This window comes from Cladophialophora immunda, assembly GCF_000835495.1.
Source record: "Cladophialophora immunda strain CBS 83496 unplaced genomic scaffold supercont1.4, whole genome shotgun sequence".
Taxonomy (NCBI): domain Eukaryota; kingdom Fungi; phylum Ascomycota; class Eurotiomycetes; order Chaetothyriales; family Herpotrichiellaceae; genus Cladophialophora; species Cladophialophora immunda.
The window spans coordinates 2,590,192-2,603,084 of NW_015622544.1; the positions used below are offsets into that span (position 1 = coordinate 2,590,192).

Here is a 12,893-nt window from a genome sequence, read left to right on the forward strand (position 1 = left end):
CGCACGCCGCTAGAGATGTGTCTCTTATTCATGGCTCATGGACCGAGAAGACCGACCGATGAGAATTACCTTATTGTATTACCTTACGTATTTCACACTGTAGGCTCTACACAGCCAATAACGCTGTCCACGACCCAGAACCCGTGAGTAGTGACTGCGTGGATCCACCGTGCGCAAATCCCAAGCCACGACCAACGCTGATGCAGACGCTCGTATGCTCATATGTATAGGCAGGTAGGTATATCAATGGGGAACGAACGAACGAAATCCTCTCAAGCTCGGAGGCTAGAAAGGGAGGTATAGGAGAAAGGGGAGGAGTGGGGAATAGAGAGATGATGTTGGGCCAATTCAACAATGTCGACTCTCGAAAAGCCGGGTCCAGGAATCTCGCGCGGCCACGGGGCTTGATCAGGACGGGTCCAGCGGGAAGCGGTCCACGAAGCGGAACGTGCGCAGCCCGCCCTCGAAGGCCGTCACGAAGCTGGCCAGGTCCGTCGAGTTGTTTTGGGTGTACACCCCGGGCGTCCCCGCGGGGATGGCGGCGACTCCCAACGCGGTGCTACCAGCGGCGGCGCCGTCGAGGGCGCCAACGGGCTTGCCCCAGCGGTAGGCGTCGAGGAGGATCTGCAGGGGGCGGGCGGCCGGGTAGAGGGCCGAGGTGGAGGCGTTGGTGGTGAAGAGGGCGGTGGTGCCGGTCGTGACGATGACGCCGTCGAACCCGCTCGCGTCGGCGGCCGAGTACGTCTGGTTGACGGGGCCGGTGAGCACCTCACCCACGATGGAGGGGAAGGCGCCCGCTTGCGCGAACGACGCGGCCAGCGCGGTCGCCTGAGCTAGGGACGCGGGCGAGGACACGCTGGCCAGGATGCCGACGTTGAGCGCCGCGATGGTTGGCAGCGACGAGTTGAAGATGGACACGAACGCGGTGCGGTTGTTGTGGTAGTAGGTCGGGTCCGGTGCCGGGGCGGGCACGCCCAGCACGCGCGCGAGCCGCACCGCCAGGTCGTTGTCGACGCGGTTCAGCTGCGTGATGACGTTCTGCTTGACTACCGGCGACGTGACGTGCGAGGCCTCGAAGCGCATCGCGTTGATCAGGAACTGCTGCTCCGCCGGGATCAGCGAGTTGTAGAACAGCCGCGGCTGCGACCACACGTCCGCAAACGTCGGCGACTTCTCCCGCACCAGGTTCCCGCCCACCGTGCGCCCAGGCGTCGTGAAGAACCCGTTCCCCACCGTCTGGTTGGTCTGCATGGGCGAGCCGTTGTTGCCGGTGTTGGGCGTGTACGCGTCCACGTTGAGCGGGATGTAGTTCTGAGCAGCTCCGTCTCGGTTGTTGTTGTGGATCGGCACCCGGGGCCGGTTGATGGGCAGTTGCTCGAAGTTGGGGCCGCCGTGTCGGTTCAACTGCGTGTCAAGATAGGAGTAGATGCGTCCCTAGGCGATGAGGTAAGTAGGCTGGTTCACTGCAATCCACAGGATCCAGACGCACCTGAAGCAGAGGATCCTCTGTAAAGTCGATCCCGCGGACGATGTGGCCCGGTTGGAACTGTAGCCTCTGTCAGCCTTGTCCTCCCAGAACGGTATCGAGCGGTGATAATACCATGATCTGTTCTGTTTCGGCAAAATAGTTCCGAGGGTTCTGGTTCAGAGTCATCTTGCCCAGAATGGTGACTGGCACGATTTCCTCCGGCACGATCTTGGTCGGGTCGAGAAGATCAAACCCGAAGCTGAGCTCGTCGGACTCCTCCATGATCTGTACCCCGAGTTCCCATTCTGGATACTGACCAGCCTCAATGGCGTCCCACAGATCCTGCCTGTGCGAGTCGATGTTCTTTCCGGACAACACCTGGGCTTCCTCCCACACCAAGCTTGCCTTGCCTTGTAGCGTCTTCCAATGCCACTTGATCAACTTCGAATTGCCGTCCTCGGTTACGAATCGGAAAGTATGAACGCCAAAGCCATCCATATGCCGGAAGGATCGTGGAATGCCATAGCCGGCCATAGCCCAGAACAGAGTATGCAACGCAGAGGGCTGTTGACTGAAGAAATCCCACGCTGTGGTGTGGGCGGTGCCTCCCTGTGGAATTTCCCTGTCGGGCTCCGGCTTCACAGCATGTATCAGATCCGGAAACTGGATCGCGTCCTGGATGAAAAATGGCGCAATGTTGTTTCCAACGATGTCTGGCATATCAGAATCCGATTAGAAAGTTACCAGTGCTGAAAATGCAGACAATGCCCCAGTGGACCTACCAAAATTTCCAGCGTCGGTGTAGAAACGGGTTGCAAAGCCATGGACGTCTCGGACTGCCTCTGGGCTGCCTCTGCTTCCTGCAACGGTAGAAAACCGGGCAAACATGGGAGTCTGCTTCCCTGCTGCAGAGAGAAACGAAGCGGCGGTGATATTTGACCAGTCGGCGTAGCTTGTGAAGACGCCATGAGCTCCTGGCGTGGATCAGCAACCTGTAAAGACCGAACCCTCAGCTGAGGCTCAAACATACCTGTACCTCGTGCATGAACTGCTCTCTCCGGAACCTGCACATCAGCATAGGCATTAGCTGACTACTTCCAAACGCACGACCCATGTCCCTATCTGGGGAAGTATAACTCACCCGTTCATGATCAAAGTGCTGGATCTTCTGTCTGAACATAAAGTCTTCCAGAAGCGTCGGTCCCCTGATCCCCGCCTTCAAGCTCTCTTGGTCCTGGATCGGTCCCCCGACATCCGAAGTCATGTACGTGTCGGTGTCATTGAGCGTGAATTGGTCAAGAAAAGTGTCGACAGGAGCCGTGCTGTTGGAAACGGAAGTCTGCCGTTTCGAATAAGCCTTTGCCCCGTGTCCCGACGATTGTTCCTGGAATCCTTGGCCACCTTGCATGTAGGGACAAGCGGCCAAGGTCCCTTGAGCAAAGTAGAGGAGTGCGACCGTGGTCCCGACCACGGCTGGCAAAGCATGGAGGTTGAGGAGTGGAGAACGCATGGCGAGAAGGGGTTGCACGACCTGATCTCATGGGGATCACTGTTTGGACTCAAGTCGAAATTTCAGGAGGGCCGTTGCCGTCTCCGTGGTGGTTTATATATGAAGGTGTCAGAGCATCTCGTTTCCCGCTCATGCCTCTCCTCAAAAAAAAAATAACCATGCCCCTGCGCGACGATGCATAATGCAAGAGGCCACGCAACGACTTCAGGTAACGCAAGCGAAATACCACTTTCCGTCAGCACCACTCGACCGATTCAGTACACGTTCAGCGAGATTGGAACCACAATTTTGAAGGGCCATCTGCGAGGAAGGGTAAATCGGACAAGTGTTCGACAACGAGGCTGAAATGGATGTCCGGCATGATGGGCGAGCTAGTAGCGTATTGTGGTGCAACCGGGAATGGTACGGAAAACATCTCACCTGCCTTCAGGGTTCCTGGAACGCAGCATACGAAGCTTTGTCGACCAATTGCGATTTTGATATTGCTAATCCTCGTGAACCATACTCGACCAAGCAGGGAGGTGCGAGGTCGACGGGGGATCTCGCTCACCTGAGTCCTCAGCGAACTCCAAAAATTGCTTACCTTTCCTGTGCAACCCGGTGGAACATATGCGAAGCCTCTTGACTAATTGAAGCATTCCAATTGCCAATCTTCGCTCGCTATGCTCGATTGAGTAAGCTTGAGCGACGTCGACGTGCCATATTGAGGTCGAGTCGTACGAGAAGACGGCATTGAATGCCGGGGGGTTCAACCCCGTGGTCACACCGGTTGTACCAGCATGATCGAGATGGACAGTCATGTATCTCAGATGCAGATTGGTGGACTAGCTCTGAGCTCCGTGAATTCGACCTCAAGACATGTCGTAGGAAATGCTAATGTCTCTGCACTCTTCAGCGTTCCTAGAGTTCTGATGCCATGGTCCTCTGATTCGATGAACATCCTCAGGAAGGGCGTCTCGCAGTCATGGCCGTTTGGGGAGAGACGATCGCAACCCTCCTTTTGCTCCAATTGCTCGAAACCCTCCCGTAGCCAGCCTTGTGAGCAGAATTCGGACTTCGGAAGCATTGCAGCTGCCGTGTCCCACTTGGGGCCAGTGACATTCTCTGTGGAGATGGTGAGACCGCATCTGTGGGGAGCCGCTCGACCTCTGAGACGTGCAGGCGCTGCAGCGAAGGACCTTGGACAGGGCATGTTGCTGCAAGACCATTGCTGCCTCATCTCCTCTTCGGGCCGGACAGTTCGAAATACGCACAAATATCTCAGGAGATGACACGCATTCAAGGAACGAGTCAGACAATACCGTAGGCTGACGGGCCTGCGCACCGCTCAAACTCCGCAGAGTGACGTAGACCAACGTTGACGCTCGTCCATTCATCCTCTTTGAATAACTCTTTCTGCATCGGAGTCTGGTTTACCATTTCCATCAGAATGGGTCTCTCGCGGATGTGCAGGTGAGGATGCTACCGAGCTGGCCGGCCAGGATGTCGAGAGTCATCCACAGGGCGGTAGAGAGGAGAGGAAATGACGTAGACTCTTGCATGTGTCAAGAGGTGAACCCTGCTCGAGGTCAGATGTGAAGACTCTGCAGACGAAGCGGCGGGTAAACCATGACCATGGGCAGAGACATGGCATGCACCTTCATGCTCACCTGAAGAGGCGAGACTCGTACAACGCGAAAATGGAAGCCAAGAGAAATAAAGACAATGTCGACATAGACGATAGTTGATGTCCTGACACTGACGGAGCTTGTAACACGAGGAATCACAGCACTCCGGCGCGTTCTAGAACAAGATGAAACAGCAGTGCTCAATCGAGTCATCGTCTGAACCCGTAAGAATAAAACGTTCCGGCTCGAAGTTCATATTATCAACCCGAGACATGGCCTCAGCCTTGGTGTGCAACTCCTGGAGCCCATTGTCTCAAACCCGTTGCATTCATACCATACTCATATCCGTCATCATAGGCTTCCCGTCGTGTATCCATCAAACGCCCATGGTAAAGTCATGCTCGATCCCCGGCGTTACGCTCGCCATGAACTTCAAAAAGACGACCAAATACTGGTCCACCCGGATCGCCACCTTCTCACTCTCCTCTTCATTACTGTCTTGCTCATCCAGCACCTCCCACTCGTCTCCCGCACCGCCATTAGCTGCTTTCACGCCCGCTTCATGTCCACGCTTCTGCTCAGCGAGACTTAGATTTGTCGTGTCATCGATCAGGCCTTCCATGCCTGAGACGTTGGCGGCGCCGCCCGTAGCTTTTTGTTTTTCCAGTCGAAGCTTCAAGGCCACGTCCGCCCGGTCAAGGAGGATCTTCATCACGCTGGCGTGTTTGCAGGGGTGAATGCTCGCCATTTTCACGCTGTTGTCGAAGAAGGGGAAGTCTTCCAGCGTGACGGTTTTGTCTTTGTAGTCGCCGACGATGTCTTCCATCATGAGGTGTGGTGGAAGAGGCTCGCTGGGAGAGAGGTACCCGGAGAGGTACATGCGTGGAGTCCGGTAGTAGGGCGTGTAGGTTATGTAGAGGGTGTATGTTCGAAGCGGCCTGCGACTTGTGTCAGCGAATAACAGCCTTACTGACGGGGTTGAGAAGAGTGATACTCACGCGGAAGTCCCTTCGCTCTTATCTCTTATGATGGCCTCATTGTCATCGTCCTCATCCTCCATATCTGGGATTTCTTCCTCATCCTCTTCCTCGGTGGCTTTTTGACCGAGTTGTCCGCTCTCACTCATCGTCCTCACCTCCGCCCTCAGACCTTCTTGCTCTTTCTCCGTGGTTCCCCCCGTCCTTAACCAGCCATCGTCTTCACCGCCGCCCGTGTCCTCGTCGGGACCGCCTAGAAATCCATCTCTGACGAGATCATCCGCAGCGCCGTGTCCCCCTGCAAAGTTCTCATCCAGCCTCCTGTGACAAGGGACTCCTCTTGTGACGAGAAATTGTTTGTTTTCGGGCAGATAGCTAACGCGTCTTGCAGGACTCGAGGCGTCAGACCAGGACCACGACGGGAACTTATAGACCAGGTAGTCGCCCGCGAGGAGGAATTCCTCGGGCGTGATTTGGCCCGTGCTGCGGAAGGTGGAGGTATGCCGGATAGGCGCGTAGCGGTCACGCAGTTGATCGAGGCCGGAGCGGAGATACTGCATCGTTTGACGAGAGAGAGGGCGGTTGCGTTCTGAGTTTGGCGGAGTTGGATGTTGTGGATGTTTTGGTGTACCTCAATGACTTATGCTCCTCTATCCGGTGGAGCGCGCGAATAAGGATTCGATTTGGGTGATACAAAGTAGAGAAGAGTGTCTAGCGAGTAAATAGACGATTGCAAGTAGGCTGCACTCGAAGGTGTTCGTGACCTCGCCGCCTTGACCGTTGAGGGGAGGGTATGACGAGAGTTTGCTTTGTTTGGTGTGTTTGTTGTATTTGCGCACGGTCAAGCTCAGCCTCGTCTTCCTTTCGTGACTATGCAACACGGGGCAACTCGCAAACAGGGGAAATCGAGATCGATTGGAATACCCCAGGTACCAATATTAGCTGGGATAAGAGTAGTTTTGGGAGCAGTTAGTAACTATTCATCTCTTTGCTGTGACGATGCCGAGCACAGATCAAATCGCATTTGCGCCAGTGGCCGTGAATAATCCACCGTAATGTACGTCGCCGCATAAATTACTACGCGAAGTTTGACGGCACTTGTCACCACCACTGAAATTTCCCTCCACTCCGCAGAGACGCTCTTTTCAGACTCCATTCAAAGCCCTGACTCCCTCTCAAGCCTTTCTGTTCTTACAGCCATGGACGAGCGCCCAGCAAAGCGCACGAAGCGCACAACCAGCGCCGCCATGTGGGATGAGGACGAGAAGACGGATTCGCGGCCGAGTTCGAGCGGACGGGACCACAAGCCCAAGGCGCGCGACGGCCGGGACGAGGACCGCCGCGGACCCAGACGAGACGATGACCGCAGAAGGAGATCGAGGTCGCGAGACACCCCCGACAGACGGAGGGAGCGGAGTAGGTCTAAGGAGAGGGCGGCACCACGTGAACGAGATCGGGACCGGGACCGTGACCGCGACAGGAACAGGGACAAGGAGCGGGAGCGGGAGCGTGATCGAGATCGCGATCGAGACAGAGGGGGTGGAGGTGGGCGGGACCGGGACGTCAATGGCCACGGCCGGCGAGAGAGGAGCAGGAGTCGTGACAGGCATCGAGATTCGAAAGGTAATAGTCCACTCCACTCTCTGAATATGCGTTGCTCTCGTGCTCACGCGACCACAGACTACCGAGCTGAACGCTCACACCGACGCTCACGATCACGCTCACCGGCCAGGAACAGTGGTCGGGATGCGGTGCGCACACGCTCTCCTCTTCGACGCAGTGATCACGATCGGACCAGGCCTCGAGACCGGAACAAGCCCGACGATGAAGCATCAAGGGCGCCCGACCCCAGAGAAAAGGAGACGACGGCACAGCCCGATAAGCCTGTGACCAATGGTGACGCTATGGCCGTCGACGAAGATGACGAAGACGCCCTACTGAGGAAGATGATGGGGTTTACCATGTTCAAGTCGACGCAGAATACGAAGGTGCCTGGTAACCAGATCTACGGCGTGAGGAAGGAAAAGAAGACGACTTACCGGCAGTACATGAATCGTGTCGGTGGATTCAACAGACCGTTGAGTCCGTCGAGGTGATGGATTGGCGGATCAGTGCTAGGGCTATCTGCGAGGGCTGGCTACCTGCGTGTATTATCAGATTACGGGGACAGATGAGTTTGGGGGGGAACACAGCCGAGAATTCTAGCAGATTGCAGCAGACTCAAAAGAGTACTTTCAGCTTCATGCATGCTTCACTCTCTGGTATCTATCAGCTGGTGGGCAAATGCCCCACAACCCTAACGCTGTTGTTTTACAGATTGATGAAGAGTCCAGCCACGACCAAAAAGGCATAGAAGCACAATCTTTCCATCGGGGAGTTGAGCCAAGCGTCCATACGACCTGATGCCGCATTCGCGGCGGAATTGGCTGATCCACCCTGCCCACCCTGCCCACTCGACCCTCCCGATCCGCCCTGCTTCGTGGCGGTGGCAGAAGCGGCTGCAGCAGAAGCAGAAGAGGCTGACGAAGCGGAAGCCAGAGCTTGGGCCTGGACCTTTGCAAAGGCCGATGCCGCCGGTGTAAAGCCCGGGCCCGATGGCGCATCTGTCTGAAACGCCAGACACCGCGTGGGGAGTGCGGCCACGGGTACGGTCGCCAGCTCCCAGGAGCTGGAGAAGTCAAGATGGGGAAGCAGGTCGACTTCGGCACTCATGTCGAAGCCCACACCCAACTCGACGCCCATGGCGACGTGCGTCAGGCTGTGAAACAGGTGCTCAAAGTCGGCCTGGTACGCCGGCGCTTCGCTCGAGTTTGCGCAACTAGCATTAACGGCATCCGTGGCCAGCTGGGTAATGGCGACGGTGGCCTTGGGAAGGTCAAGGGATGTGCCGACTTCGGCGGACAGGCCCCCCAGGATTTCCACGCCGAGGGTGATCCGTGGCGTCAAGGAAAGGCTGAGAGAGAGGTCGATGTCGGAGATGTTGGCTTGGAAAGGGACGTCGGTGATGGAGATGCCGTCGCTGCGGACAACGTTAGCCGGACCGTAGACGTATCCTCGTGTGTTTGGCGGCTTACAGGCCTGTCACGTTAGATGAGGTCGGGTTTGCAAAATCAAGGTCGACGGCCAGGTTTGGGATCTGACAAGCACACATGTGAGCGGGCACTCGATAACACTCCGGGTGGAAAATACCTTCAGCTCAAACCCATAGGACATTTCAATACCGCCAGACAACTCCCAACCCAACGACAGCGTTGGCTCGACGAGGATCCCACCCGACCCGAGCTCCGGAATCTTTGCACAACACACGTCAGGAATCACATGGCTCTCTGAAGCGAGCGGCATGGTCGGTGGCTTACCGTGAATCCGAAAACCGGGATCGTAAACAAGGTCAGACTCATGTCTCCTTTCAAGCTGGGCTCAATTTGTATCTCCACGTGCGCAACGAAGCCCTCGATGTCGAGCTGCACATTCCCGGCAGAGATGATGTCCGTCAGGTCCCCAGCGCCATCCCAGTCGAACGGGGACAGGATGCTCCACTCGCCTTGCGCGAGGGTCAGAGTGCCGTCGGTGCTGCATTCCTTACAGCCGATTTTGATGGGGAGCTGAGCATCGGTCCCAGGCACGGTGTCTGGGAACCATGTGTCTTGGACGCCGTGTGTGAGATTGATGGACAGGGATGTGGCGGTTGCGGTCGAGGTGTCCGAGGGGATCAAGGATGTTGCTGTCAGGTCGAGCGGAGCGGAAGTCGGGGTTGGCGTTGTTTCCTCTGAGGATTGTCTTCGATCCAGACGCTGGGGCTGTTTTGCTAGTGGATGTACTTCATTGGTGTGTCCGAACTTCAGGTGGAGGTTGTGGAAGGCATCTCGCAGTGTTGTTTTCTCTGTCTGGAGTATCGCGGCATTGTACTCTCCCTCAAAAGCGATAGAGCGAATTCTTTACCAGTCAGTCCCGTCACTACCACAACGGTCAAGTCATTGCTTGCAAGAAATCTGCTTACTGGAATGTGGTCCGTTCGCCATCTTGGGAGCAGTTCGCATGGCTAGCGACAACGTAGGCGCTTTCCAGATTGCTCCATATCTGTCTTGCCTCATGAAATGCCGTAGGGGTGCGGAAGACAATAGTGATTTCTTGATAGGAGCACTGTATATCCGCAAAGAGGTCTTCCATCTGCTCAAGCACAAGCACTGGCTTGTTCGACTGAAACCGGACAGTCGAGAAAAAAGCCGGACTTTGTTGACCATCGCCTGGGACGTCGGTCAGTATGAAGCGCTGCTACATGCCAACTAGAACTCACCGTCTGCATAGGCCAGTTCAGCGCTGTGAACGGGCCTGAGATCCGCCCTTCTTCTGGAGAGTTGTGGATTCCTTCTAACAGGTCTCAAACTATGAAAGCCGTCTCGGTCTGACAGGACTGTTGCCTCCGCGAACGGAACGGCCTCAAGGACGAGGCCATGAATAATGAGAATGGGGAGAAGAATATTTGCGTGGTGGAGATGCATTTTGGAATCACAAGAACGAGATGGCGATGAACCATCTTCCAGACAGGCCTACCGTGACGTTTATGTAGACAGCATCCCCCGGAGGATTCTTCATGATACACTTCCAGGGCCGTATCTCATCATTCTTCTTGCGGTCGAGAACGCGGCTGGTGTCTTCTCCGCTCTCATCTGTGCCGAAGAGCTATCGAAGAAGTATGCGGCTTGCAGCTTGCATGAACGAGTGTGACAGTGGCGTTCTGCGCGGCAAGGGCAAGCGACATAATGAGTCTGGAATGTCGACATGGATAGAAAGTTTGGCCCCAATATAGCGCAGCATGCCTCTCGATAGAGGTAAGGGGGGATGAAGGCAGTAGTGGTATTCGATCTCTGCTTTCACTGGTGTTCCAGACGCAGGCATTCAATTGAGAAGAGCCAAAAACATGCAGGGAAACCCATGGTCGGCAATGATACGAGGCTCTGAGATAAATAGCTTGCACAGCACAGATACCTGCGCCGAAGCTGCCGATGTGAGCATTTTCCAGCATTTTCGCAGCGCGGTATGCCCGTGCACATCGTTTGAGGACACAATAGACTGTTTTGAAGTAGTGTCAGTGGTCATCATAGCGCCGCGCGGGAGACGGATCATCCTGGAAAGCCTGGTGTGGCCTCAGACATGATGTTCACTAGTCGCGGGTCGCGGCAAAGTTGGCCCCAACTATACAGCTCCTGATGGATACGGTCCCTCTCATGCATGGAGCTTGGAGACGATGTAGAGTGTATCATGCCATGTGGACGTACGCCTTCAGAAAGCGGGCTCTGCAAAGGTTTCTAGTCGTCTGGCCAATAAGTGAGTCGGCGCTGGGTAGCGACAATCCACTGAGCTAAGCAGGAAGATCCAAAAGGAACGGTTGACAGGCGCAGGCGGGCACCTCGGGCCTAGTGGATAGATGAAACTTGACGAGCTTCAGTGTAGTGCCAGCCGTGAGTAGCTACCTGAGCGAGCACCGTCGCAGTCCGGCATCGCGGCAATCTTTCGGAGGCGGTGCTCTCAAAAGAACATTGTGGAGATCGTCACGGGGATTCATTGTGGATGCGAGGAGAGGGAGATGCACTGCGCCTCGCTGCTGTGGCAGAGGAGGTATCTTCGTGCCGGAAGGTGAGACAGGATTGATGGAAGATGAAACTGGGAGAAAGTCGCAGGGGGTTGAGAATGGTAGACGCGGGGCTTGGCACGGACAGGCCAGCCTCATCTTCCTCACCTCAGCCTCGTCGTGCCAATTGCCTGACGGCGTCAGCATCTCACGCCATCTATCCTCTCCGTCGATGAGAATGCTCAGAGAAATCCCGCAAGTACCGGGGTCATTTGCACTGTGAGGCGCGAACACTTTCTATATTGGGCAGCCGTTCCAACTCTCCGGTCAATCAGAGCTGCATGAAGCACCGAAGGGAACTAAAAAATACGAGGGAACCTGAGTCTTCAGTCAGCCACCAACATTGGCGCACAGCTCGCTCAGGAACTCCTGCCAAAAGGATTCAGAAAGATCGAGTGCGCTCTAGCTTGAGGGAAGAATCTTAGTATAGATGAGTCCGATCGGTCCGCATATAAATTTGCCATGGATGACCACTGTAGATTTGGGCCTGGCTGTAGTATACCGCAGATGTGTCTTTCTCAGCCCAACGTGTTGACACTCACTGAACCCAGACTGCTGATCGAAAAATATGAAGATTGCAGCCATTGCGACTCTTCTCGTCATTGGCACAGGGTCGGTGAGTGGTCACCCGCCCTCGACACGCGCCCTCGGAGGGAACGTCGTCGTTCGCAAGTTCGCCACGGGGAGCAACACCTTCGTCGATACCACTGTCGCGATCGATGTGAACGGGGACAAGACTCTCCAATCTCTCAAACGTTCGTCTTCTGCCGTCTCCCACTGCCAAAGTAGGCCAATACTGACCCCTCCAAACTGCTAGCACTGAGTCATCCCCGGGCTGTACAGATGATTTCAACCACATCCGACGCGAGCTATGTCACCTGTGACTATACTTGCGGACATCGAGGCGCTGTGGACGGGAAGACGGCGATCTGTGGCTCAACCACCATGAAGTTCGGCGCGGCATCCAATATTCTCGACGCCTCTTGGGTGGATTCGGTCGACGAGGCCACTTGCTTCGTCAGTGCCACTGATCCAACAGTGTAAGATCGGGGGCTGGACGGCGTATGTCAAGATCTCTGACAGCTGTAGGGTTCATTTTGACGACGGGCAGTAAATGATGGTGGTATCTGAATCCGCGGACGGGGGGGTTTGAAAAGGCTTCAGGGAACTTTCATCTTGTTGGTATACAGTAACTGTCCCAGCTGTTGTCAGTACTGCTCGCAACATTTACCGCCCACTCTTCACTTAGCGACTTGCGCCCTACCAAACCAGCGCAGACAAAAAGCCCATTGGTCATATGTGCAGAGACGAGACGATGTTGTGGACTGTGTCGAGCGGGTGCGAGCAGGTCGGTTGGTGTCACTTAAGATATGTCGCTTCTCGTGAGATAGACGACTCAGTTCTCGCGACCCGGTCGGTGCATGGCTGATTGGCGGCTCGCCGAAATGTCGCCAGCTGGTGCCCGTCCCAGCTACGCGAAGTTTCTTGACCTGCCGTCGCCCGCTCTGTTCGCATCCATGAAGCTCTTCCAATCGGATGCGATATGGTCGGCCTGAAGGTTTCCAAGAGTGTGAATACGCCGTTAGTGGCCTCTTCGAATACGATATACGACTATCCGTGTCCAAGGTACGCTCCTCGCTCCATGGTCAGCCAGCTCAGGCATCCATCATGCATAGCTACAAAGGCCGTCTCTCTCTCTGAG

General features: G+C 55.7%; 5 protein-coding genes across 5 annotated transcripts; 2 read left to right on the forward strand and 3 right to left on the reverse strand.

Annotated features, from left to right (window-relative positions):
* Positions 1 to 21: 21 nt before the first annotated feature.
* PV07_07280 (uncharacterized protein) lies at positions 22 to 3,147 on the reverse strand. The gene is made up of 6 exons (XM_016394349.1): positions 2,610 to 3,147; positions 2,499 to 2,532; positions 2,251 to 2,442; positions 1,601 to 2,181; positions 1,490 to 1,546; positions 22 to 1,434 (listed from the first exon to the last, which is right to left on the reverse strand). The coding sequence occupies exons 1-6, from the start codon at positions 2,976 to 2,978 to the stop codon at positions 409 to 411; spliced, it is 2,259 nt and encodes a 752-aa protein (XP_016247768.1). The 5' UTR covers positions 2,979 to 3,147; the 3' UTR covers positions 22 to 408.
* A 1,539-nt stretch (positions 3,148 to 4,686) lies between these two features.
* On the reverse strand, positions 4,687 to 6,324 carry PV07_07281 (uncharacterized protein). The gene is made up of 2 exons (XM_016394350.1): positions 5,584 to 6,324; positions 4,687 to 5,523 (listed from the first exon to the last, which is right to left on the reverse strand). The coding sequence occupies exons 1-2, from the start codon at positions 6,120 to 6,122 to the stop codon at positions 4,962 to 4,964; spliced, it is 1,101 nt and encodes a 366-aa protein (XP_016247769.1). The 5' UTR covers positions 6,123 to 6,324; the 3' UTR covers positions 4,687 to 4,961.
* Positions 6,325 to 6,716: 392 nt separating this feature from the next.
* On the forward strand, positions 6,717 to 8,071 carry PV07_07282 (uncharacterized protein). Its single transcript, XM_016394351.1, has 2 exons — positions 6,717 to 7,185; positions 7,243 to 8,071. Exons 1-2 carry the CDS (start codon positions 6,762 to 6,764, stop codon positions 7,656 to 7,658), a joined length of 840 nt encoding a protein of 279 aa, XP_016247770.1. The 5' UTR covers positions 6,717 to 6,761; the 3' UTR covers positions 7,659 to 8,071.
* PV07_07283 (uncharacterized protein) lies at positions 7,873 to 10,124 on the reverse strand (the record flags this gene model as incomplete). Its single annotated transcript, XM_016394352.1, has 6 exons — positions 9,857 to 10,124; positions 9,560 to 9,806; positions 8,919 to 9,495; positions 8,752 to 8,853; positions 8,637 to 8,698; positions 7,873 to 8,581 (listed from the first exon to the last, which is right to left on the reverse strand). The coding sequence occupies exons 1-6, from the start codon at positions 10,059 to 10,061 to the stop codon at positions 7,873 to 7,875; spliced, it is 1,902 nt and encodes a 633-aa protein (XP_016247771.1). The 5' UTR covers positions 10,062 to 10,124.
* Positions 10,125 to 11,759: 1,635 nt separating this feature from the next.
* On the forward strand, positions 11,760 to 12,483 carry PV07_07284 (uncharacterized protein; the record flags this gene model as incomplete). Its single annotated transcript, XM_016394353.1, has 3 exons — positions 11,760 to 11,946; positions 12,009 to 12,231; positions 12,281 to 12,483. 3 exons carry the CDS (start codon positions 11,760 to 11,762, stop codon positions 12,303 to 12,305), a joined length of 435 nt encoding a protein of 144 aa, XP_016247772.1. The 3' UTR covers positions 12,306 to 12,483.
* Positions 12,484 to 12,893: the final 410 nt, after the last annotated feature.